The 26,782-nt window shown below is 40.7% G+C and overlaps 1 protein-coding gene across 1 annotated transcript in view; it reads right to left on the bottom strand.

The window, feature by feature from the left end:
• LOC309547201 (merlin-like) overlaps positions 1 to 26,782 on the bottom strand; it is a 116,123-nt gene that overhangs the window by 22,809 nt on the left and 66,532 nt on the right. Inside the window, exons 6-10 of the mRNA XM_082246997.1 lie at positions 22,356 to 22,439; positions 20,365 to 20,433; positions 20,193 to 20,275; positions 19,126 to 19,201; positions 15,393 to 15,530 (exon numbers count right to left, since the gene is read on the bottom strand). Coding sequence (XP_082103123.1) covers positions 15,393 to 15,530; positions 19,126 to 19,201; positions 20,193 to 20,275; positions 20,365 to 20,433; positions 22,356 to 22,439 — 450 coding nt within the window. The remainder of the gene's footprint in view (positions 1 to 15,392; positions 15,531 to 19,125; positions 19,202 to 20,192; positions 20,276 to 20,364; positions 20,434 to 22,355; positions 22,440 to 26,782) is intronic.

Here is a 26,782-nt window from a genome sequence, read left to right as displayed (position 1 = left end):
CGCTTGTTAAAAACAAGCTTTACCTCTGCTCCCATACTACGCCATCCAGACCCATCCCTCCAATACATTCTGGAAGTAGATGCGTCAAATATGGCAGTAGGAGCAGTACTCTCCCAACGACCAACGAATACTTCACCACTCCATCCAGTCGCCTTCTTCTCTAAATCTCTAAGCAGCCCAGAGGTGAATTACCCAGTGGGTGAAAAGGAACTGCTTGCTATAAAACTGGCTCTGGAGAATTGGCGACATCTACTTGAAGGCACCCGATTACCAATACTCATATATACAGATCATAAAAATCTTCAATATCTTCAGACTAACAAAACCCTCTCCCAGCGGCAGGTACGATGGTCACTATTCTTCCTAAGATTTAACTTCCTAGTGACCTACACACCTGCAGACAAGAATAAAAAAGCGGATGCGCTATCACGACTAACTGAAGATAATTGCTCCGAAATCCCTTCCGTTCCTATAATACCCTACAAGCGTATTATTGGGGTTGTCCGTTCCTTGAAGGAAGAGATTCTGCACAGTATAGGTTTGGATTCACCTCCACCACAACTAAGTGCTGATGCAGAAGGCTTCCTCTACTACAACGACAAACTCTACATACCCCCTACTATGCGCACCAAGATCTTGGAATTGTCACATGATGTGCCTATGGCAGGACATATGGGTATGACAAAGACCCTTAATTTGCTTACCAGGCAGTTTTGGTGGCCTGATATGAAGACATCTATACAAAAATTTGTCTCTTCATGCAACGTCTGTGCCAGATCCAAAATTGACACTACAAAACCATCCGGTCTACTATGCAGTCTACCAATACCCCAGACTCCATGGGAAGTTGTGTCCTTGGACTTTATAGTAGAACTACCACCTTCCAAAGGATTTAATACCATTTTAGTGTCAGTGGACCATCTGACAAAGATGGCACATTTCGTTGCTATTCGCAGACTACCTTCGTCCAAACAAACAGCGGAACTACTGATGAAACATGTCTTTAAGTTACATGGAATTCCAAAAACTCTTTTGTCTGACCGTGGATCACAATTCATCTCCAAGTTTTGGCAAGAACTATGTCATATACTACGAATTGAGCGAAAGCTCACTTCTCCCTACCATCCTCAGACCAACGGACAGACTGAAAGAGTCAACCAGTGCATCGAGCAATATTTACGTTGCTACACATCATACCTACAGGATGACTGGGTGGATCTCCTCCCTCTGGCAGAATTTGCCTACAACAACGCAACCCACAGTACGACCAAACAGAGTCCGTTCTACTTGAACTATGGGTTTCATCCCACTATTCTTCCACCACGCATCCTTCCATCAAGTAACCCAGTAGCCTCAGACTATCTTACCCAAATAAAAGACTCTCTGGGTTTACTTAATACTACCATCTCACACGCTCATTGTGCTGCCACGCAGCTTTAACTGTCTAGCAGTTGTTATTACATGTTATGTTATGCTATGTTATTGGTATCTTCCTAGCACCCCTGCTGTTTCTGGCTAGATGGTTTCTCCCATCTCCATTTTACTGCTGTAACTGCCATTTTGTTTAGTTGTTATGAGGAGACTGCAGAGTGTGGAAGCTGTGTAACTTCATTGTAAATTTACCTATGGAAAAGCCTCTATGTTTATGCCTTTGCTAACTTGAAGCATAAAGAAGCATTGGAGAACACCTCTGGAGTCTTTATTCATTGAGTAAACTATCTGTTAAAGCCATCATTCAACCTGCTGCACACACTTACAGACTGGGTATCTACAAGAGGGTCACAGGTACAATCGATGCTGAGACAGAACAGTAAATTTACAGGAGTACACAGCTTCAAAAAGTAAATTTACAGGAGTACACAGCTTCAAAAAGTAAATTTACAGGAGTACACAGCTTCAAAAAGTAAATTTACAGGAGTACACAGCTTCAAAAAGTAAATTTCCAGGAATACACAGCGTCAGAGAGTACAGTTCCAAAAAGTACTTGAAGTAAATGTCCATGGTAATATACAGCTTCAGAACTGTAAGTACCAAACTTGTCTGTGAGTCACCAGAAGCATTACTCTGCATATGAAACCAGCCACCTATTACTGCTTCATTACTGTTACAGCCTTCTGAGGTGATCCAGTTTGAACTAGTTCCAGCAATAGCCACTATTGTAACAAAAAATACCTCAGCCAGCCTGCTTAATAACAGAAGTCACTACTTACAGAGCTGAGCTCTGGCAGATTTCTAACAAGACACCAGAAATACAGTACTTATTATGTCTGACAGAGATCTCACAGAATTACCTGCATTTAGTCAAGATAAAGCAGACTCCTTACTTCATTCAGCTCGTCCTGTCAGAGCCCCTCACCCATCCTTGAAGGCAAGGGAGGTTTATGAAGCAAGTAAGGAAGAAACCTCTAGTAACCTGACTGCATTATGGGAAAAGACTTTAAGTTGTATAACAGCCACTAATGTAACTAGCAACAACTCTGAGCAATTGAACACTGCTCTCTCAAGGGTTAAGAAGGCATTTGAGAATTATAAAAGACTTTCTGAGAAGTACTATTCTCTATTGTCACATTCCAACATAGAGGAAGCTGCATTGGAATTAAAGGACTTTACTTCTAATGACCAGCAGAGGCATAGCACATATCTTGAAGCAAAGGCACAGATAGAAGGGAGATTGGCACAGCTATATGAGACTATATCCTGTAACTCTGCTTCTTCAAGACACTCAGGAAAATCTTCTAGGTCTGCCCGCTCATATCATAAATCTTCTTCTAAGTCATTGCGGTCCTGCTCTATAAGGTCAATACTGAGCGACCAAATACTCAAAGCTCGCCAAAAGGTTGCAGTAGCCCAGGTTCAAGCCGCCTGCTCTGAAAAAGAAGCAGCCATCAAGGCAGAAGCTAAATGCAAGGAAGAAGAAGCTAAATGCAAGGAAGCAGAAGCTAAATGCAAGGAAGCAGAAGCTAAACGCATTCAGGCAAGAATACAAGCAGAAACAGAGGCTCAGCTAGAAATTCTTCAGAAGAATAGAGAAAAGGAAGTAGCTTTAGCAGAGTTATCTGTCTTGGAACAAGCCCTATTGGAAGAAGAAGAAGCAGCTTGTACCAGCTTGGCTGCTTTTCAAGACCCTGTTGAAAGGACCCTACAGTTTGTCTTAACTCAGAACCACGACAATACAGTCCCACCTACAGTTGGAGATTCTTCTCATAATCATCCAGCAAGTGGATCAGAAGGCAATGTGTCGCCAAAGCAAGCTGGTCAACTAGACACACCTACTAACAGAGACCCTCCACAACTACCGCACGTCACAAAATCAAGTGAATCAACCTACGCAGCTCATGTGCCACCACAACCCTATGTGCATAGAGATTACAAGGGCACAGCAGAAGACTACAGAATGAACTCTATACCCCCTTTGATACAGCTCTCTTTAACTTCAAATGCTCAGAGACCTTCAGATGACAGACCCTTACCTAGATTAAACCCGTATGCAACACCTTTCTCTCTACCTACCAGCCAACATCATATACCAACCATGGTCCAAGACGGCGCACCATCAGTAGACCCTGTGGCTATAAAAACTGAAAGCACTGACATTGCAGAGTTCAGCAAGTATATGATTCGACGAGAGTTGATTACAACTGGAATGTCTAGATTTGATGACCGCCCAGAGAACTACAGGAGTTGGAGATCTACATTTAAGGCGGTAACCAAGAACTTGGACATTGAACCTCAAGCAGAACTTGACTTACTAATAAAGTGGTTGGGGCGTCAATCTTCAGAACAAGTAAAGAGACTTAAATCTGTCTACATTTATAACTTTAAAGCAGGCCTTGATGCTGCCTGGGAACGTCTAGAACAAGACTATGGGAGCCCCGAAGTCATTGAATCTGCCTTATTCCAGAGACTAAACAACTTTCCTAAAATCTCTGTTAAGGACAATCATAAGCTTAGAGAGTTAGGTGACCTCCTTCAAGAACTTGAAATTGCTAAGTTAGATCCTAGTTTACCAGGTCTTAGCTATTTAGACACTGCTCAGGGCGTAAATCCTATTGTAGCAAAGTTGCCTAGTTATCTTCAGGGAAAGTGGACTAGTGTAGGATCAAAGTATAAGTATGAGCATCGTGTTTCCTTCCCTCCCTTTTCTTATTTTTCAGAGTTCGTGCGGAAGGTTGCAAGATCCAAGAATGACCCAAGCTTCTTCTATCCAGATACAACCACCATTCCTTTAAGTACTTCAAGGGGTATTGCCACCAACGGTAAATTCAAGGATTTAAGGCATCCTATTGCAGTGGGGAAGACCGCGATAGCATCCAACGTCTTAGCTACAGACATCAAAGCTAGCAATCTTAATCAACAGTGTCCTATTCATAATGCGCCACACTCTCTCTCCAAATGTCGTGCATTTAAGGACAAGCCTATTGAAGAACGCAAGTCATTTCTCAAAGAGCATAATATCTGTTTTAAGTGTTGTGCATCCTCCGATCATTTAGCTAGAGACTGTAAGATCGCCATCAGATGTTCTCTCTGCAACAGTGACAAACATGTGGACGCTCTTCATTCAGATCTGTTCAAAAGGAAACCTTCACTCGGCAGCAACCCCAAGACTACATCAGATGATGGCGGGGAGAGAACTGAGCAATATGCCGACCCCGTAACCACAAGGTGTACAGAGGTATGTGGAGAAGGGCTTCATAGCAAGTCTTGTAGCAAGATATGTCTTGTAAGAGTTTTTCCTGAAGGATGTCCACAAAAATCCATAAACATGTATGCCATACTCGATGATCAGAGCAATCGCTCATTGGCCAGTACAGAATTCTTTGACCTATTCAACATTCAAGGAGAGACCTGGTCCTATACCTTGCAGACATGTGCAGGAAAGGTCAATACTTCTGGAAGAAGAGCCCATGGCTTCGTAGTTGCATTAGAATATGAGGACACAGAGTTTCCTCTTCCAACTCTAATCGAATGTGATCAGCTACCGAACAACAGAGAAGAAATCCCCACACCAGAGGTTGCACGTCATCACCCTCATTTGAGTCACATTGCTAACTACATTCCACCACTTAACAAGGATGTTAAGATTTTGATTCTACTAGGGAGAGACATTCCTAGAGTTCATAAAATAAGAGAGTTATGTAACGGTCCAGATGATGCTCCTCAGGCCCAGAAACTCGATCTTGGATGGGTGATAATAGGAGAAGTCTGCTTAGACCAATCTCACAAGCTCTTGGATGTAGCTTCCTACAAAACTAATGTTACCTGTCAATTGATGAAATGTCCATCGCACTATTATGTGAAGGAAAGACTTGATTTTAAGAACGAAGTTCCATATCAAGCACTCCAAAGCATTAACTGCAAGCTCACTTCTCAAAAGGACTTTGGTGATTCAGTGTACCAGACTACTTGTGATGACAACAAGATTGCTCCTTCAGTCGAAGACAAGGAGCTCATTAAGATTACGGATGAAGAGTTCTTCAAGGACAATTCCAACAGACTCAAGTTTTTAATGGACCGGTCTTCTACAAACTCAGAAGAAGATATCGATTTCCACCTGGAGGATCCAGATACTGATCCGGAAATCCGGCCTGAATTTGTAGCATTGAGTTCCAACATCTGCTCAAGCATAAATTTGGAGGATGAAGATGACTCCACAGATATGGGGGTTGGAGCTGATGAATGGATGCAGGCCAAGACTCTGGTTAAGCCTCCGGACCAGTTGGAACTCAGTGACGCTGAACTTAAGGAGGAATTCACTCGTATCCTGACTGCAAACAACCCTCATGCCCCCCAGAACATTGTGAGGTACAGTTTTAAGGAACGGGCCTACAAACCCATTAGCATCGTGGACCAGCTGGCCGTACACTTCTCCCTGGATGGAAACATGTCACGCGAAGACTCTGATGAAGCGCGGCGACAGATGGCGAAGTTGGGAGTCATTGAAGAGACTCAGACCAACGACTCCACAGAGCCGGGAGACAAAGATACAGATGGGAAGTCTGATGCTCAGGCTAGTGAAGAATGGACAGAAGGTGAGGAAATACCATCCAGGAACAAGAAGGAGAGAAAACTGACCAACCAGTTCAATTATAGCGAGAAAGTGTCCCAGAGCATTAACAAACCCCTGTGGGAGCGAGCTTCTCAGACAGAGCCACCTCCAAGGGCCACCTTCTCCACCACTGCAAACCAGTGGAAATTCAACCCACCACACCCTTCACACATGGGCGGAGCATGGGAACGTATGATTGGGATGGCAAGGCGCATACTGGATTCTATGTTGCTTGATGTGAGTTCTTCACGTCTTACCCATGAAGTACTTACTACATTCCTTGCTGAGGTCGCAGCAATAATCAACTCAAGACCGCTGACAGCTGTATCCACAGACCCAGAATGTCCAACTGTTTTAACTTCAGCTGCATTATTGAGCCGGAAAATTGGACAGATCCCAGCGCCAAAGAGCATCTTTGAGGAAAAGGACATATATAAACGTCAATGGAGATATGCTCAATACCTTGCAGATTGTTTCTGGGACAGATGGAGGAAGGAATACCTCACACTTCTTCAAGGACGTAAAAAGTGGCAAACCCAGAAGCCTAACTTAAAGGAAGGGGACCTGGTTCTTCTAAAAGAAAAGCAAACCAATCGGATCCAGTGGCCAGTTGGAGTTATTTCAAAGGCCATTGCTAGTGATGATGGAAAGGTCCGAAGTGTGGAAGTCAGGATTGTAAAGGACGGGAGCCCAAAAACCTTCCTGAGACCAGTCACTGAGACAGTCCTAATTATGCCTGCTTCCAAAAATTCTGATTCAGTGTTATGTGAAGGAGTCACTTAGATCTCTAGCATAGTTAGCTTAGAGGAGAGGGCTACATAGCATTCTACTGTATGCAATGTTAATTGTATGTTTATGGAAAATAATTGTGTAGTGGTATCTCACGATACCAGGCGGGGAGTGTGCTGCCACGCAGCTTTAACTGTCTAGCAGTTGTTATTACATGTTATGTTATGCTATGTTATTGGTATCTTCCTAGCACCCCTGCTGTTTCTGGCTAGATGGTTTCTCCCATCTCCATTTTACTGCTGTAACTGCCATTTTGTTTAGTTGTTATGAGGAGACTGCAGAGTGTGGAAGCTGTGTAACTTCATTGTAAATTTACCTATGGAAAAGCCTCTATGTTTATGCCTTTGCTAACTTGAAGCATAAAGAAGCATTGGAGAACACCTCTGGAGTCTTTATTCATTGAGTAAACTATCTGTTAAAGCCATCATTCAACCTGCTGCACACACTTACAGACTGGGTATCTACAAGAGGGTCACAGGTACAATCGATGCTGAGACAGAACACTCATAGTCAACAAAAAAAGTACTATGACCTTCGTAGAAGACCTTCTCCTCAGTATGCTATTGGGGACCTCGTTTGGCTATCAACAAAAAACTTAAGATTAAAGATCCCTAGCAAAAAGCTTGGGCCTCTATTCTTGGGACCCTTCCCAATCAGGAAACTTATTGGAAAAGCTGCAGTACAGCTCAGCTCACATTACCAACAGACCTCAAGATACATCCCATCTTCCATGTGTCGCTACTGAAGCCCCATGTTCCTGATCAAGGAATAAGGCCTACCATCCCACCTCCACCTCCTGTACAAGTTGAAGGCGGAGAAGAATATGAGATAAAGGAGATTCTGGATTCTCGTATCCACAGAAGAAGACTCCAATATCTAGTACGATGGAAGAACTATGGGCCCCAAGATGACACCTGGCTGGATACCTCTGATATACATGCCCCTAGGCTGATTCGCAATTTTCACGCGAAATACCCGGAAAAACCAGTTCTAGAGGCCTTCCGGAGCCGGCCTTAAGGGGGGGGTACTGTAATGTTCTGGTACCTCTGGTACCCTTATTCCACTTTCCAATTCAGTGTATGCGTCCCACCATTCTCTTCTGGTAGGTGCGCATACACCTTTAAGACAGATGCTGTCATCACTGAGCGCCTCAGAGCGGCTTTTTCAACCACCGGCGTTCTCACTCACATGTTCATTCAACCTGCCTTGAAGCTCATATGCTTACAAGCGTACCTTGCTGTCGGAACCTCGCTACTGATCCCTGTATCCTGCTACCGGATCACTCGCTCATACCGAACCTCTCTACTACTGCTTGCTATTAGTGGTAAGTACCCCGCAGGGGAATCCTCCATAACCTTCCTACTAAGCTTACACTATCTAGCTCTGCATATTAAGGACTGTTACTATCATCTGCACTATTATTTAGATTGCTAGCTCTTGAGCCTACTAACATCTATCCTTGCACTGGGTTAGTCTCTTCTGTATGTCATCTGCTATCCTACCACCTACTGCCATACATGATTGCTAACCTATCTGCATCCTACCTGTTACCATCTATACTCTCATGAACATTTCTCTCAAGTGCTGTTCACCTATTGTCACTGTTCATACCTGTCTCTTCAGCTCATCACCACTATACTGCTATATACATCTATCACTCCAGGAACATCTTATTGAGTGTGTATATTTGTATGCTGAATCAGACAGACCACAGTGATGAGTCTTGGGAGTTGGAATTGGTATTTCAACGTATCTCTACATGACTGCTGAGTGGAGTTTTTCTGCAGCTGCAAATCCATCTTGTTTCAGAAAACGCAGGAGCGTTACACCCTGTCCCTTAGGACCTGGGCTTCAACATCCAATTTGGTAATGCCATTGGACCAGCCAAAGGACTAGCCTTTGAAACAGGTTTGACTAATGTGGAAGGGTCCATGGAGTGTATGCTGGAGGTCTGAGTATGTCAAGTACAATATCCTTCTGGGCCATGTTAATTCAATCAGAATTACCAGAATGCCCTCCATCTTGGTCCTGTGGAGCAGAGGAGGAAGAAGCTGAAGGGGAGAAAAGGCATAGATAAGGTGGAACTGATCCCACAGTATGATCAGACCTGTCCAGTATGTTGTTAACCCAGACTTCAAAAGATCCATGTCCAGTATCCCCCACCTGTAGAAATGGACTTGGAACACCTCCAGATGGAGAGCCCATTAACCCGGTTCCAGACACTGATTACTAAGAGAGCCTGCCTGCCAATCTTCCATGTCTGGGATGTGGTACTGCTAGAATATAGAGTTCTGCCCAAGAGAGGATCAAGTTATCTTCTTTTTGAGACATCTGGTGTCTTCTCAATGGTAGATGTAGCCACAACTGTGGCATTGTCCAGTTGAATTCCTCTCAAGATGACTTCCCACTGAGGGGTCCAGAATTGAAGGGACAACCAAATCACCATTTGTTCCAGAATTTTGTTCTGAAGACAAGCTTCCAACCTTCAAGTCCCCTACACCAAGACAGCATCCAGTACTGATACACAACCTACTAGGATGGCATCCACCATGACAACTTCCCACATCTTTCCCTGACTTGCTCTGGGTTAAAAATTCACTAAACCAGGGAGGGTCTGGCTTTGGATAGTTCAAGGACCCAATCAGTTTATCCTATACTGCCACAACATGAAGTTACAACAGTCTGGAGGATGGCACTGCCTCGAAGGAAGATATCATCAGGCCAAAGGCCCTCATGCAGGCACAAATCAAGGGCAAATATTATGACTGATGGGCTTGGGTAACACACTGGAGGGAGAGAAATTTTTCCCATAGCAGAAACCATATCCAATGTCTGGCCCCAGTACTCTACGTCTTGGTGAGTCAACTCCATTTACCATTTGCACTGGTTGAAAATCAAACTAAAACTCTGTCTGCACTTTATGCGGGACATGGGCTAACAGGCACTGGAAGGACTGAACCTTATAATCAGAGAATATTTAGGTAGTCCACAATTCATATCCCTTGAGAAAGGAGCAAAGCTAGGACTGATACAAGTGCCTTGGTGAAAACCCGGGGGACTGTTAACAGGCCAAAGAGTTAATACTTTTTTGCCATGGCAAACAGATAGCATTGATGAGGAGAAAAAAGGGCAATGTCCCAGATATCCACTGAGGCCAGAAAATTCCCCTGGAAGGAGGATAGAAATGACGGACCTGGTCGATTCCATGCAGAAGTTTTGAATCCGCAGGAACAAACAGAGTTTTTAGATCCAGAATTGGCAGATCACCTCCATTTGGCTTGGGAACTGTGAACAGGTTTGAGCAAAAACCCTGAAAGCAATTCTTGTTTGGGACTGGGGTAATGACCCCCTGTAAGAGGGGCTGATGAAAAGCAGCAAGAAGATCTGAAGATTTTCTGAGATCAGAAGCCTGGAAAGGCTGACTGACATCCCCCACTCTGACAAGTGGGGCCACCCCTTTATTGAGAAGATGGCTTGAAGCTAGACTTGATAGGCTTTGAGGACGTCTGCTAACAAAATTCTGTTCCGTACTTAGAATTAGACGGGGGACATGATCATGCCTATGTGTAAAAAGCCTAGTTACAGAAGTACAAGATTTTTTTTTCTGAGGAAGGAGAGTACCGTTACCCCCTGTGATCTCCCTGATGTATTTATCTAAAGAGGGACCAAACAAGTGTCCCCCCACAAGGGCAGCCACTCAAGGCTTACACAGGAGTTCTGCTGACCAACATTTCAGCCAAAGACTCCTATGCATGTTGACAAAGAGGAAGCTCATCCTAGAGATCTGATCAAGCTTATCCACCAAGCCGTACATGTAGTGGTGTAACACCAAAGGTAAAAACCTCTAGGTGGTGGGGACTGGGGAGATCTGTTGATGAGGCTAGAGTCTTGGCCTATGTGCTTAGTCCAGATAGCTAGAGTCTAACAGAAGGCCATGGAGGCAAGGCAACTGCAGGTTGCATGGTGGGGCACATTCTAAAAAATAAAGATTCTAAAAGAGCCTCTCATTTTTTTTCCACTAGGTCCTTGAACATGGGATTATCCTCTATAGAGTTAGTGTTTTGTTAAGACAAGAGATTTGCAGGAAGCCCTCCTCAATAGGATATTGTTGAACAAGATGTTTCAGAGGTTCAAATAGCCTGTCAGAATGAGGGCAGTCACTGTATAAGACAATATTCAACAGCGAGTGGACTTGAAAGGTTCTAGTAGATTTGGTCAATTTTAAGAAACTCATGCTGGAGACTTTAGAGACTGCAGCTGCTCTAATGCTAAACAAGAGTATAAAGCATCAATAGGGGTAGCAATGGTATCTTTAAGTTTGGTTGAAATCTCAGCTGAAGACATCTAACCCTTGTCGGATTTCTCAGAAGGAAAAGGGGAATTTTCCTTGTGTACAACCTTCTCAGGCAAAGCCAGAGACTAACTCAGGAGGGGAGACAGCCTCTAAAAGTACTAAAACTCTGTCCACAAAAACAGACTTGGTAACTGAAAATTCCTCCCTAGATAGATAGGAGGAAGGCTGTGTTGTCCAAGGCCCAGAAGAGTGCCCACAGGAAGGCAGGCAGTCTCGCTGGGGACAAATTTCCAAAAATAGGGTACAGGGGCACTATGGAGAAAGGCTACCACAACTCAGGAAGCCATGTGCTGAGTCTAGACCATCTGACCCCTTGCTCCTGTGCTTGTGATCTGCCATTCCCCCCCCCCCCCCCCCCATGGGGTACTCTACTTACCACCTTCATTGCTGTGAAGAGGAAAAGGGTGAAGCCTTCTGTGGCAAGAACTATAGGCTGCTGAACCCAGGAAACATCCAGAAATCGCTGTGCAGTATTGTGGAAATCATGGGTCCAGTGCTGGCTGAGGGAAGCGCATTAAGAGGAAGAAAATGGCGGATGCACCCTAAGTAAGCTGCTCAGCCTCAATAGTGGTATTTGTGACAGACTTGCACTAAACTACCAGAAAAATGTTACCATACTTAATCGGTCGGCTGGTCTTCTGCTCTATGGTTGCAAAACACCATTTAAAGTGTCACTGTCCACTCCCCTCTGTAGCCTTAGCATAGGAGCACCAACACTCTAGGACAGAATTTAAAGGGCACAAGCTCTACAAATACTGCTTCAGCAGTCTTCAGCTCTGGGCAGGATTTAAGGGACCAGTCCCCATCCTGACTTAGCCCCCCACAATGGATATACTCGCAAAGGGTTCTTCTGGGACAAGGCTCTGCCAGTGGTAGCCCATGGCCACAATGCACCATCTAGCAAGGTGAGCATCCATACAGGATTCAGTGGCTGAAATAACATTACAGACCAGCCTTGCATCTTCATTCAAGGGGAGTTTGGGTACAGTCACCCAGGTCTCGGCCAAGAAGTTAACCAATCGGGATACTGCAGAAAGGAGCCTCAGTGTCTATAGTGCAGCCAGGAATCTTAATAGAATTTAAAAAAGGTAAGCTTTTACTAATAGAGAGAAGTCCATCACATAAGGATAATAGCAAAAAACTGAGGATAGGTGGGAGTTGTATATAGGGGATGTCCCTACAACTTTTTATTTTTTGCTGGTGTCCAATCTCCTGAAGGTAGCTGTTTGTAATACATGAATAAAGCTGAACTCTAGCTTGCTGTCGCTTTAAAAAAGTTCACTTGAATCTAGAAGGTTCAAACAAACTATTACCTTCACTAACAGACATGTCCACTGTTAGCACTTCACCTCAGCCAATCAGAGGAAGTCTTCTATTCATTGAGTAAATACAAGGCTTTTTATAAATGGGTGAGCAGCACTCACCCAACTTGATTTATTTCCTGCCCCACTGCTGGAACACAGTGCTGTATACTATATGTAGCTAATGCTACATACAGTTTATACAGCACTCACAGTGAAGGTAATAGTTTGTTTGGATCAGTTAGGCCCAAACATACTATTTTAACAGAAAGCTGGAGTTAGGCGATAAGTGGTTCTAAAGGTAAAAATATATATATTTTTAACATTCATGTATTCTCTGCATTAGGGTAAAAAACCTTTCAATAGTAGCAATCCCCTCCCCAACCTCCCCAATTCCATTCTTGATCCAGGGCTGCCCCACCTAGGGCACAGCCGGCTTGGGATTAAGTCCACATGTGTGCCCCCACAGCAAGTGACTTACTACGGGGGCAGACAGAGAAGAGCAAAAATCAAAATCACCAGCAGGGGACCCCAGAAGAGGAAGTTCAGGGCCGCTCTGTGCTAAACCATTGCACAGAGCTGATAACTATGACATGTTTTTATTAGAAAACTAAATATTAACCTTTACAATCTCTTTAAAGACTAAAGATCCTGTTTCTCATACTGCATGACTAAGAACAAACATTTCTACATTAGATTTCTTTAGAAAACCAAATGTGTAAAACTATTCCTGCTACATTCATAACAATGATTCTCTTGGCTGAACTAATTTCATGCTCCTGGGCGATGTAATCATTTCTTTCCAATTACCTTAGTTGCAGCGTATTGATTTTAATAATTTGCAAATGAAGTGATTATCAATAATTGTTCAGCAGTATGAGATTAAAATCTCAGATGTAGTTAAAACATCATGCCTGCTGTCATACTTATGAGGAGGACCTGGATTTCTACTGTGATAATTGAAAGGTTCTAAGAGGACTTGACATCTCCTTTTAGGAGGCGATTTCTAAAATCAGTGGGGAGATTTACTAAAACCGATGCACACAAAATCGAATGCGGCTTTGCATAGTAACCAATCAGCTTCTAGGTTTTTGTTGGCAATTTGAAGTTAGAAGCTGCTTGTTTAATATGAACAGCTGCATCAGATTCTGAGTGCTCTAGTTTTATTAAATCTTCCCCAGTATGTGTTGTTCAAGGTAAGATTGTAACTAAATGTCTATTTTCTATGAAACATTGAATCATATATGTTATTATTATGATTATAAAATGAACAGTTTTGAGACATCCAAAGAAGGCTAAAATCCTGACCTGGAAAACATGTCTGTTGGATGACATTTGTGACCTAACCTAAGGTTCTCTCCCTAATGGGCCATACACACTATAAGATTTTCTGAAGACTTTTTCCTTTAGACTTACCAAAACCATATAATATGAGGTCAAACCTAAACACTTCAATCTGGCAGGCCATTGCACTACATAGAAAAGGTAAATCTGAAGGAAATCGAACCACAAAAGTTGGATAGTGTGTATCCAGCTTAAGGCTACATTCACACTTTCACTAGTAAGTTTAGCTTTCTAAAGGAACAATGATATGATCACTTTGTCCTGTTTTTTTATATGTTCCTTCATGAACCCTATTGCTGCAACAAAGTCTTGTCAACCACAGTGGGGATTTTTTCTTTTACTGAAATTTATTGAATTTTACAATAGTAGGAAGGGTAGAAACAATACATTGTGAAAATGGTGATAAAAGACATCAATACACATTGAACAGAAAATCCTGCCTAAATTTAGTGCTAGTATGGAAGCAACCACACAACACAGTATAACTGGATTATAGCAGAGCTAATTAGGAGTCCATTAATTAGAGGTAAGCAACAGTTTGTAATGTTAAGGGTGAATATTCACAGGAAATGCCAAAAAGATAACTTCAGGGCAATCGAGTCAGTATCACAGTGGAGTTTTTTCTCACACACTTCCAGGTACTGCTGTTACTTTCCCCAGCTGCTGTGGTTGGGAAAGAAGCTAATGGAGCATGATCTGTATTCTGTAGCTTCAATGGGGGGAATAAGGTTACACTCAAGCATATAAATCCCCTCCCAAAAAATGTTATGCTACCCACCATTCCCACACACACTAACATATTAAAGTACACACACATTGGAGCCACTATGCATGAAAACATTGGTTGTTCTACACATGTTACATATTATTGCTCACCCTGGAGTGAGAGCAAGATTTTTATACCAATTATTCACTGTCAATTTCAAACTAATTGGCTTTTAGGTACCAAAGTTTCTCCCTGTTTTACTATCACACACAATTTTAAGACTTCACATGTTGGGTATCTACTTACTTGATACAAACTAATTTTTTAGATTTTATCAAGATATAAGGTAATATAATGTGTTTTATTGTGTATTTTTTACTGAAATTTTGTACTTGAAAAACTGTTGCTCTGATATTGTGTGACATTCCACTATTTTATTCTCCAGGGTGTCTGCTTTTAGAAAATATATAATATTTTTTAAGTTTTAGGTAATATAATTTCAAATAATTTTTTACATGTGTGCAAATAGGGCAAAAATAGCTCTGGCAGTAAAAGGGTTAAAGTGGGTTCGGCAGCGTTTAGCCACGTTTGGCGTTTCTAATCATATAATATATAACTAATAATAATAATACCTATCTCTGTAGACATCATTACAGTAAAATAATAACATTAGTAAGTAGATTATTTCAAAACATCATTATTAACAAAACTCTTGTTCATGCTAGAAACGAATTACAACTGTAATTAATGCAGGACTATAAATTATATATTAAGCATTAATGGTTCCCAATAAGCCTTTGTAAAGAAAACCACTGAACTAGTATACTGTCCTCATAATACATGTTAACTCACTTTCTTGTCATCATATGAAATGTTTCTGATGTCACCCCATTTAAATGATTCCAACGGTGTTATTTTGTTATCTTTACTATATATATGGATTCCCTTAGCATCCACTCCAAGAAGAATATCCGAGTAATTCTTAGCCAGCTGGAAATGAATAAAAAAAATAGTGTTCAATATACTCTGTTCTTTTTTTCCCAAGAACTAACATGTTAATTACACTCTACATTACGACCATTACTTTCAACCTTTAATGTGGCAGTAAGAAAATCTAGCCTATATAAAGCTTTATAAGTGAGTAAGTAGTCATCTGTGACTTATATCTTTGACATATTGTAAATATTAGAAAATGCATTAAACTGGATTTTATGTCACCAATCTACAACAATTACATCATGATGTTGGATTGAAAAAAATGCAGATAGGTTACTCATTTTTTTTTAACGTAATATATACTGTATGTATTACATATGTAGTAACTGAAACCCCCATGGGTACAATAAAGTGGAACACCATCTCCAAATAAATATATTTGTTTCTGGAAGGCTCCTTTTTTAAAATACCTAACCAGCAAGTAGCTATCAAAACAATTTTGGTTTAAAAGAAACATCCAAAACTTTAGACATGCATTGTGGACTTTTAAATGCATTATTAAAAAACTGAAAGAATATACCATAGGTCACCTGCTACTCTGCCTAGTGAAGACTTTCTAATAAAACTAAGCGACTGGGCATCAGGAGAACATCAGTCAGAGAAGCAACCACTAGAACACTGCTAACTTTCAATAGGATGCAAAGATACACAGCTAAAATGGGATTAACCATCCACAGGAATACTGTAATTTAGATGTTCCACAAAGCTGAGCTTTATGAAGTGGGAGAAAAAAAAAGGACAATGCTAAAAAAAAATCACATCAAATCCCATTTGCAGTATGACAAAATCATTGTGAGAGACAGAGCAAGCTTGTGGAAAAAGGTTGTTCATGAGACCAAAATAGAGCTTTAAATACTTATAAATTGTGAAAGGCCAGAACCACTAGCCACCCTGAGAATACAATCTATACAGTGAAGAATGGTGATGGGAACATCATGCTGTTAGGATGCTCTTAACTGGCAGCAATTGGGAAGCTGGTGAAGACTGAGGGCAAGATGGATGGAGCAAAAACACAGGAAAATTCTAGAGGTAATCCTGTTTCAACATTCAAAACACGTGAGACTCGGGAGGAGGTTCCTTTACCATCAGGTCAGCGATCTTAAGCACACATAGCTACATGCGAGTGCTTTAACATCAAAAACCTAAATGTCAAAGAATGACCCAGTCAAAACACAGACCCCCAATCCAACTGAGAATCTGTGATGCTTTAAATAACTTCACTCTTACTAGCCCCACTTATCGACTTATCGGAAACTATTTTGTGCTCCTCCTGCTCTTTGGTGAAGAAATGTCTTCAGCACACCAAGGATTCCTCAAAAAGGTCCAAAGCTTTATTTTCGTGTTTACATGGCAAACATACAGCAACATTTCGGAGCCATGCAGGGCCCATTCATCAGGCAAGTGACTCGTATTAATGCTCTTAGGTGGCCCTCTTTTCCCAGTAAATCTGTAATACTTGACAAAGTCTGAACTGTTGCACCATACTCATGTCATGTTACACTAATGCTTGCTCTATATCAAAAGTTCCCAAACTGTGGGTCGGGACCCACTGGTGGGTCACGAGCAGACTTGTATAAAGTACTCGAAATTTCTACTTGAGTAAAAGTACAAGTGCTCGATCAAAAAGTGACTTGAGTAGAAGTGGAAGTGCTCGCAGAAAAAGTTACTTAAGTAGAAGTACTAAAGTATTCAACATTTTTTTTACTTAAGTATTGCAAGTATTTTTTTCAAAAAATTTGCTACTTAAGTACTAAAAGTAAAAAGTACCAGTAGTTTTGAAAAAAAATTTCTACTCAAGTACTGAAAGTAGAAGTACAAGTAATGTGTTATGTAGTTATTAAAGAAAGAAGTCAAAAGTTTGAACATCATATTGGTTTTTATTATTTCAAATGATTTATTCAAATGATTAACCTGTGTTTGTTAGTAGTTTCTTGATGCACTTTAAGCGCTGTAGCACCATTTATTTGTTTGTTTCATATTTTCTTTTTATTGGAAAGATTTGGTATAGCAGCTTTTATTATACACAGCCTTTATTTTCGTATGCGCTGATTTACAAATGACATTATACACATTTTTTTGAGCTTTATGCAACCTGCCATCTACTGTTCTGGCAGTGGTAATTTTTTTAAAAGTAACGAGTAACTATGCAGCACAAAAAAAAAATACTTGAGTAGAAGTATCGAAACCATCGAAAAAATGTAGTGAAGTAAAAGTAGAAGTAGGAGAAAAAAATTCTACTCTAGGAAAGTACAGATACCGCATTTCGGTACTTAAGTATAGTACTTAAGTAGTTCTACTTCGTTACTATACATCTCTGGTCACGAGCTGCGTTTGAGTGGTTGCGCTGAGCCAGATATTACTGAGAGTGGGCCCGCTTAAATTGTGCTGTGCGAATCTGTGCAAATTACAGAGAGCCAGAGCAGTCAAATCGCAATGGATTCAGGACCCCGCCCACGCAGTTTACGGAGGCTGGTCTGCATTTCCCGCGAGGAGGATATTTGCATCAGTGAGTACGTATGTGGGCTTTTTCGTAGGATAGGTTCATGGGGTGCAGAGCCAGCTCCTCTGTCCTGTTGGCGGCAGCAGTGGTGGCTAGACTGGCGGCGGCATTCTCTCAGCTATAGCGGGCAAAGACGGCAGCCTCTGTGTCATAGGAGGACCAGGTGGCCCCGTGGTGTCAGGAGTTCATGGCAGCTTCTGTGACCCCAGTAGAGGATCTGAAGGAGAAGAGCCAGGACACCAAGACCAGTATAGAGCTCCTCATCATGGAGACTCTGGGTGAGGTGCGCTGGGCCCTGGAGAGGGCATACAGGGGCTTCACCTTCACTGTGGACCACTGGGAGAGGAAGGATGGTGAATGCCATGTAGCCTGCTGATCACTGTCCTGGGGTGGTTGATTTCTGTCCTCTGCCTCCCTTATACTGTCTATGAGGGTGCTGATTACTTACAACTCCGCTTATATGCCACAGGTTTCTGATGCCTCACTTAGAACATCTGGCAAGTGTATTCAATAATACATTGAATAGTAAATTGATATTTTTAATTTAACACCCCCCTCCCTTTAAAATATGCATTATTATTATTATTGCATTTATATAGCGGCAACAAATTCTGGAGCGCTTTACAATATTAAATTACAAGCAAGTGGGTCCCAAAAAATAACTTTATTCAGAAGTGGGTCTCGGCCCAAAAAAATTTGGGAAGCCCTTCTACTTTTTTTCTAACTTTTCTTTCCTTTGCTGCTCCTTTTTGATTTTATGCCTAAATATACATATAGTTATATGGCACATTCGCTCTCCATCTCAGTCTTCTCATATTTTGCACGCTTTTTCTGGGGGGTGCTTATTCACTTATGTGTATTATACAGGTACACCTGGAGATTAACTTTGTATTGTGTCTAATTTTGTATCATGTTATTTATGTATTTTAAAAACCCAATATAACCCTATTAAAAAAAAACACAAATGAAAATGAATAGAAGATATTATTTAAGTCAGCTTGAAACAACTTTCAAAGAAACTAGAGAGATTGTCATTTATACAACCCTTGTAGATATGTTTGTTTTAAAAATGAAACATGCATTACTCACTGTGATGGGAAAATAGTTCACACCATACATGTCCAAGTCTTGTGCAATTTTTAAATAATTCATCTCTGCTTCATCCCTACAAAATGTGAACATTGTATAGATCATTAAATAGAACATGCTTTAACAAGAATCTATTTGTTCTGATTAGTGTAGTATTCAGAAAAATCCCAAACAAATATCTGAATTATAATAAAGTGTATGCAAACCCAAAAACCAAAATGTAATATATTGCAGATTACCAGTCCTTAGAGCTTGTGGTTGCATTCGTTTTCCTTTTTTAGGGGTTGTTTTCCTTTATTTTTAAATTTTTGAGATTTCAGTTCATTGTACAGCTACAGATACAAGCACGCAGGATCAACAGGATTTGTATTTATAGAAGATGTACTTAGTTTGAAAAATGAAAATGATTGCAGTTACCACATGCAAGGATCGTAAAGCTGCAATTTATTATTTTTTTTTGCTAGTTTAGGTATACTTTATTTATTGTTTGCTGTATTTGTACCATTGTTCCTACTCTTTTGCTGTTTGGCTTATTCATTTATTCTTTTGCCCTGTTCGTTTTTAAACATCTGCTACATTACCAATCAGGAAAACTCATTCCTTATATGTCCCTACCATATATCCAACTATTCATCTAGAGCAGTGGTCGGATGTGGCCCTTTACATACCTTTTTCCAGCCCTTGAGGTACCATTCCATCCACTGACACCAATGACGGGGGCACTATTCCTTCCACTGACACCAGTGTAGGGGCACTATTCCTTCCACAGACACCAGCAATGGGGCACAATTCCTCCCCTAAATACCAACAATGGGGCACTACTCTTCCCACTGATACCAACAATGGGGCACTATTCCTCCCACTAAAACCAATAATGGAACATTGTTTACTGCCACTGATGCTGGGGCATTTTTTTACTCCCACTGGCCACAGTCTGGCCCTCCTAAAGCCTGAAGGACCGTTAATTGACCCCTTGTTTAGAAAGTTTAACAATATTTAACAATATCTAACAATCCTAGTCCATTTTAGCATGCCTCATCCTAATTGTTACTCAATGTTACTCATACCTTGAAATTCCTCTGTGACCTGCATGCACAGCTGTGATTTTCTCTTGCCACATTTCTGATGTCATCTGATATTGCTGAAGAACCTAAAAAAAAAACAGATACTTTATCGGAAACTAAAGACTATAACTATTTTACTGATCAATTGCAGTGACAATAACAGCATAATACATACTCGTTTAGGCAACAACTCATCTTGAGAAAGAAATCCAGGCTGGTGTATGTTAGGGTTATAGTCACCATACTGCAAAAACAAAAATTGTGTGTTGTATTATTAAAAGACCTTAAAAACAATTGGTAAAAAAAAAATGTTTGGTAGTGAAAAAATGATGCTTCAAAATATATGTGAAATTAAATATTAATGCTAATATTTCCACGTGCATTGGGAGGATTAGTAGTAGATTAGTAGATTGAAGATATCTAAGAAAGAAGATATCAGCCAAGCCCCAGACTGCCAATTCTTCAGGGGTACCAGCTTTGCACTCAAAAATGGTATGCCAAGTGAAACCAGCAATATTGATATCTGCTTGTAGGTCTATTTGCACCATGCTACTGTTTCAAGATAGAGAAGAACAAGAAAACTTAAGCATGATGCTAAGAAGCATGCCCCCCAGGTGTAGGAGCAGGACTTTGATATAATATACAATATATGGTCATAGGTTTGTGAATGCTTAAAGTGGAGTTCCACCCTAAAATGAACTTTACAGCATCAGTTACAGTAAAAAATCCTGAAAAAGAATTGGATAATTAATATATTTTTTTTTTGTTTCACTTACCTTGTTTTTAATTAAAATTAACTTACCTTCCCTCCACTTCCTCCTTATGCGGCCGCGGCCCCCGACGTCACTTCCTCCTTTGCATTGCGTCCTGGGAGATGAGCGCCATCAATCCCAGGATGCTAGGAGAATGGCCGGCCGCTACTCTGATTGCCGATCGCAATCTACCGCGAATGCGCAAGATTGCGATCGGCATTCTGGGTAGCCAGGAACCAGGAAGAGGGACACAGCGGGGTACACAGCTGCTTCAGACGCCCACACCGGAGATGGCCGCGCTCTGCAATCAATTTTAAAGATAAGAATTTATTTTTATTCAATTACTGTACTGTACTGTAATGTGGGGTTAGTGTTTGTGTAATTGCCGATAGCTTAGGATTAGGGGGGTATTTTTATTTAAAAAAACATTTTGTGGTCGGAACTCCACTTTAACTATCACACCTACTTTATATAAGCTTCTTGGACATCATATTCCAAAACTATGGGCATTAATATGAATTTGCTCCTCCACTTTTTAGGGTCTGATAAGGATGTTGGACGAGAAGACCTGGCATTTAGAATTCCAAATCTTTCCCTCCTACAATGTAAGCTCTAACAAGCAGGGCCCTCAGATTCTTCCTGTATTGAATTGTATTGTAACTGTACTGTTTGCCCTCATGTTGTAAAGCGCTGCGAAAACTGTTGGCGCTTTATATATCCTGTATAATAATAATAATATTAATTACAAAGGTCATCAATAGGATTGTGTTCAGATATTTGTGCTAGGTACTCAATTTCCTTTCACCAAACTCATCAAACTATATCTTTATAGACCTAGTTTTTTGGAAAGTGTCACAGTTATGAGCAAACAGAAAACTATCACCCCCAAACTGTTGCCATAAGTGTACAGTTTTCTGAAATCTAAAAGTGTAACTATGGCCAAAGTAGAATAAATTACATATATGATTCGGATAGAGGGGGGGGGGGGTTGATTTACTAAAGGCAAATAGGCTGTTTACTTTTCAAGGGAAGTGTCACTTTGCAAAGGGAATTTTTCCCAGAGCTTAGTCAATGTGTGAAATTTTACTTTGCAAAGAATACCCAATCACAGGCAAAGTAAATTTAAAATTTCAATTCAAATGTTTTTACTTGCACGTGTTTGGGCAATGGAAATCAGCAGTGCAATAAATGACGCTTATAAATAAAAGGACAAGTACACATTTAAAAAGAAAATATGCCTGCACAGTTCTAATTTATTTCTAACATCTGCATTCTTACATACTGTAAGTCCATGAATTTTAATTTAATTTGATCATGCTTTTTTCTTTTTAAATGAGGATTATGTATTACATTTCCTGGAAGCAATACAATTTTATAATAACACTTAGCATTGTTGTATTTTTTACGATCTCACCTTAGCTTGAACAGCATAGGAGGCCAACAGAACAGATGCCTCTGGAGAACAAATGATTTCTTCATCCAGAATTTGCTTTTTAACCTAGCAAATGAAGACATATTAAAACAATTGCAAGAACGAGTTATTGCATCAAAACTTTCTCCTTAATAAAAGTACTGCAGATTTAAAAAAAAATAACAACCCTCTCTGTGTGCTTCTAACACTAACTAAGATACAGCAAAATTTTAAAAATCTAGCACTCCTTTGTTACTACTTCGCTTGTTCTGTATGTATTTGCTGGAAGGTCTATGTCATACAAAAATCTATATTAGGATATGACATCCCCTACTGCCTGTCCCATGTAATGTGCCGTGTCTATCGCCTGTAGCCAATAGATGATTGTACGCATGCAGAAAGTACATTCACAAAGCAGTTTGTTAGGGGCTCTATACTAATACTGGGTAGAGCCTTCCTTTGCTTTTAATTAGTTGTGCCATGCACAGTATTTTGCATTTCACAAACATTTCTTTGAGATTCTGGTCCATGTTGACATAATTGCATCAGGCAATTTCTGCATATTTGACAGCTACACATTCATCCTGCAGATCTCCACCCATCCTTATGGTATTCTACTCCATTCAGATGCAGTGACTGGCCTCAGCAAAAAATTCAGAAGTCATCAGACTGGGCTAAATTTTTTCAGCCTTCAGCTGTCCAGTTTTGGTGAGCCAGTGCATACTACAGCCTTGGTTTTCTTTTCTTGGCTGACAGGAGTAAAACCTTACAGTGTTTTCTGCAGTTGTAGCCCATCAACCTTAGGGTTCAACTTGTTGTACATTCTAAGATGTTTTTCTTCTTTAACCAGTCTAACTATTCTTCTCTGACCTTATCAATGTGGTGATCCCATCTGCATAACTGATGCCCACTAGATATTTTTTGCTTTGCATACAATTCCAAGTAGACTCGAGATTGCTGTGTGTGAAAATCCCAGGAGATCAGTTACAGAAATACCCATACCAACCTATCTACCAGCAACAATCATGGCATGGTCAAAAGCTACGATCACATTTTTCCCCCTATTTTTCTCATGTTTGATGTGAGCAATAACTAAAGCTCTTGACCTGTATCTGCATGATTTTATTTATTGCGCTGTTGTCACATGATTGAGTGATAAGACAACTACATAATAGGCAGGTGTACAGATGATTCAAATAAATTGCACAAAGAGTGTATGTGAAGTGCATAGCAAACAGGAGATTTACATTTGACAGGGATGCTGGAGATGCTATAGTTCCTTAGTAAATGAGAGACTAATCATGTCTGCAGTCACCTAATTTTATGGTCCTTAAATTTATCCAGGCATATCAGGCAATGTTGCAAATATAATTTATTAAAGAGAAACTATACTCGCCTCCACTCAATTGATACAAAGTTCACATGTTCCCTCGCTACTGCCAACATCTTTTGCTGGTTTCCTTTGGGTTCAGTATCTTTGGCCATCCCAACTGACCAGGCTGGGATGACGTAACTCCCACAGATGTGTATGGGAATTCATTCATCCGATTACCTGGCAGATAGAGTGCAGTTTGCGAGCAGTGAGGTAAGAATCCTGGCAGAAGAGAAAAAACCTTCCTGCTTACAAATTTAGGATTTTTCCTTTAAAGTTCCACTTTGAACCTGTGGTTTGGGAACTGCCAGGAACAAACCCATAAGAGTGTATTTTTGATTTTTTTATATCCAGCCTGTCTGCAGTTTGCCCTGCAATTTTCATATCAGTGCTCCTAGGTATTTAGAGCTCTTCAAGTGCTCAACATAAAATCAGTGATGAAATGCAGTTACAAGAGAAAAACAAATTTCTGCTACTTCTTTTTTTTTCATTGACAGCCCTTTCAAATAAATTGTCCGTAAAAGAAAGTTCTATTTATTTTTATATATGGAAGTTTAATTTGCCATATTAAATAAACAGGTAACTTCTATTAATCACCGACGTAACCAATTGCATCTAATTTATTCAAACTTGTCATTAAGGTCAGCATACATGTATTTTACAGAAAATTAAAATTATATATTATGATCAAATATGAAAATCCATGTTGAACAGTAACACTAAATGTGTCTCCAAATGAGTAATTGGCTCTGCATGAAGCAGACGTTCTCAATTATTCATTAGATTTTAGAGACATTAAATTAGACTGCAGTTAACACGCACAGATGATATTTCCAGTTTACCATCAAATATTAGCTTCCATTTTATGGCTCATTAGCAGCTCATGTTAGAGTAACATTTAAGGGAATGTATGCGCAGCCATAAATGGAATGCAAATGCTTTCATTAAAAGGTAATTACACAGTGTGTGCAATCAGATCAAGACTGTTAAAGCATTCCACAGATCTTTAACTTCCAAATCAATTTATTTTAAGCTCATTTTGTCTTATTTTAAATTATTTAAATCTGTGTCTTTAGCATTTTACACTAAACACAATGGATATATCTAAAATCAGTACAAGCATAAGGCAACAAGAAAGGTAACAAACTGCAGTTTGTTCTGTGCAACAGGTTGAGAATACAGAACCAAAGTTAGGATACAGTTGTTACCCTATAACTATAACCGCAATTGCGGATAGAAAATAGAAAACATATGAAATGTTTAACCGCTTCCCACCTGACCAATGTATATAAATGGCCAGGCAGATGCTCTGCTGTTCTGGGAGGATGTACCCGTACATCCTGCCAGAAGGGCACGCAGGAGCACAATTTGTTACCACTGTGTCCACTGAACACAGCCAATAACTGGGCCACTGTGAACAAGCCTGGTACCATGTGATCGCTAAGATGAATCACAGCAATCACAGTCACAACAGCAAACAAGGATGTAATTCATGAAGCCTTGCTTACAACTGTGTAATCTCTGTGATTGGTCACAGTGATCACATGGTACCAGGGCCAATCACAGCACCTCTGTACCATGTGATAGCTGTGGCCAATCACAGCATCACAGTAGTAGGAAAGGTTTCATGAAACCTTTGAAGAGTGTTACAGATTGTATATTACAGTTATCATCACTATAATAGGCAATCGCAATGTAAAAAAAAAATCCCCCAGAGTAGAACAATGTCACTATGTTGACACGGCACTGCTCTGGTGACAGTATGGTGACCGTATGAAAAAAACTAAAAATTGTTAAAAATAAATGAAAAAAAACATTTTTTTTTTTTTAAAGTGGCAAAAAAAAATTAGGTCTTCAAAAGACTCGCTGTTGCCAATTAACCAAAATCATACCCTATTTAACCTAATTAGTTGCAAAATGTTCTTCCAGCTCTTCCTTGTTAGTACCACTTACTTTGCTAGCTTTTTGTTGCCCTGTCCCAACTTTTTTGAGACACGCTGCTGCCATCAATCTTTTTTTTTCTTAAAATGGTACATTTTCGTAGTTTAAACATTTGATAGGTTTTCTGTTTTCTATTGTGAATAATATATAAGTCTTTGAGATAAGCAAAGCTTTGCATTACACCATCTCAACAGACTATCAAACTGACTGGTTAAGAGATTTGCCAAACTTAACAATAACATGCCCCATGACTGAGAATCTAGTTTCATTAAACTCCAACAGTTGTGTTACAAGAACAGATTTAAAAAAAATGAATACATAAAAACAACATGTTGTTAGCAGGCATGTGGGCTGGTATCTGAACAGCAAAGGAAAATCACTCCTGTGTGCCACCTGTAAAATTAATACAAACCAGCATATTCTTCAGTATGGGATATATGCTTTAAAAAGGGGCCCTAAAAATGGGTCCTCCTCAAAACACCATCCGTAGCTGCCAGACAACAGGATTTTCTAAACTATTGACACCCCAAAAAAATGGATTTGGGAAATCAGCATTGCTTCCCTTCCACGTTGCAACATGTGTTACTGCAAAGCATATTGACACTATATACCCCGGGTCCTCAATAGGCGGACTCCGGGCCGCGTCCGGACCCAGGCGCGCTTAGCTCTGGACCGCGGCGGTCTGTCTGTGCTGAAGCTGCTGCCTATTCCTTTTCACCCAACCGCCGCCCTGCCCGTCGCCCAGCATTCACAGCGGAGGAGGAACTTATTCCTCCTCGCGCCTAAGCACCCCCGCCGCGCTGCATTCCGGGAGTTGTAGTCTGTGGACACTGAGCTGAGGGAAGCCGGGCTTCGGCGGCAGGTGGTGAAGAGACATCTGCTCGGTGGCTAGGTGCATGGGCGTCTGAGAGCTCATCTCCTTGCCAAGCAGAAAGACCGGGACCTACCACATCGAAGAGGGTCACTCCAAACTCACATCCTGACCATCCCTGCATCCCCGACCGACCACCGATCATGCCACCTTAGAGGAAGGGGGTTTCTTTTCTCTACACTACAGCAACTAGGAAGACAAGTAAGTGCGGGAATGCTTGAATGTAAAATAAATCTATAATTTTAT

Source organism: Pelophylax lessonae (genome assembly GCF_965119305.1).
Source record: "Pelophylax lessonae genome assembly, chromosome: 2".
Lineage (NCBI taxonomy): Eukaryota > Metazoa > Chordata > Amphibia > Anura > Ranidae > Pelophylax > Pelophylax lessonae.
This window is presented reverse-complemented; position numbering and strand designations above follow the sequence as displayed.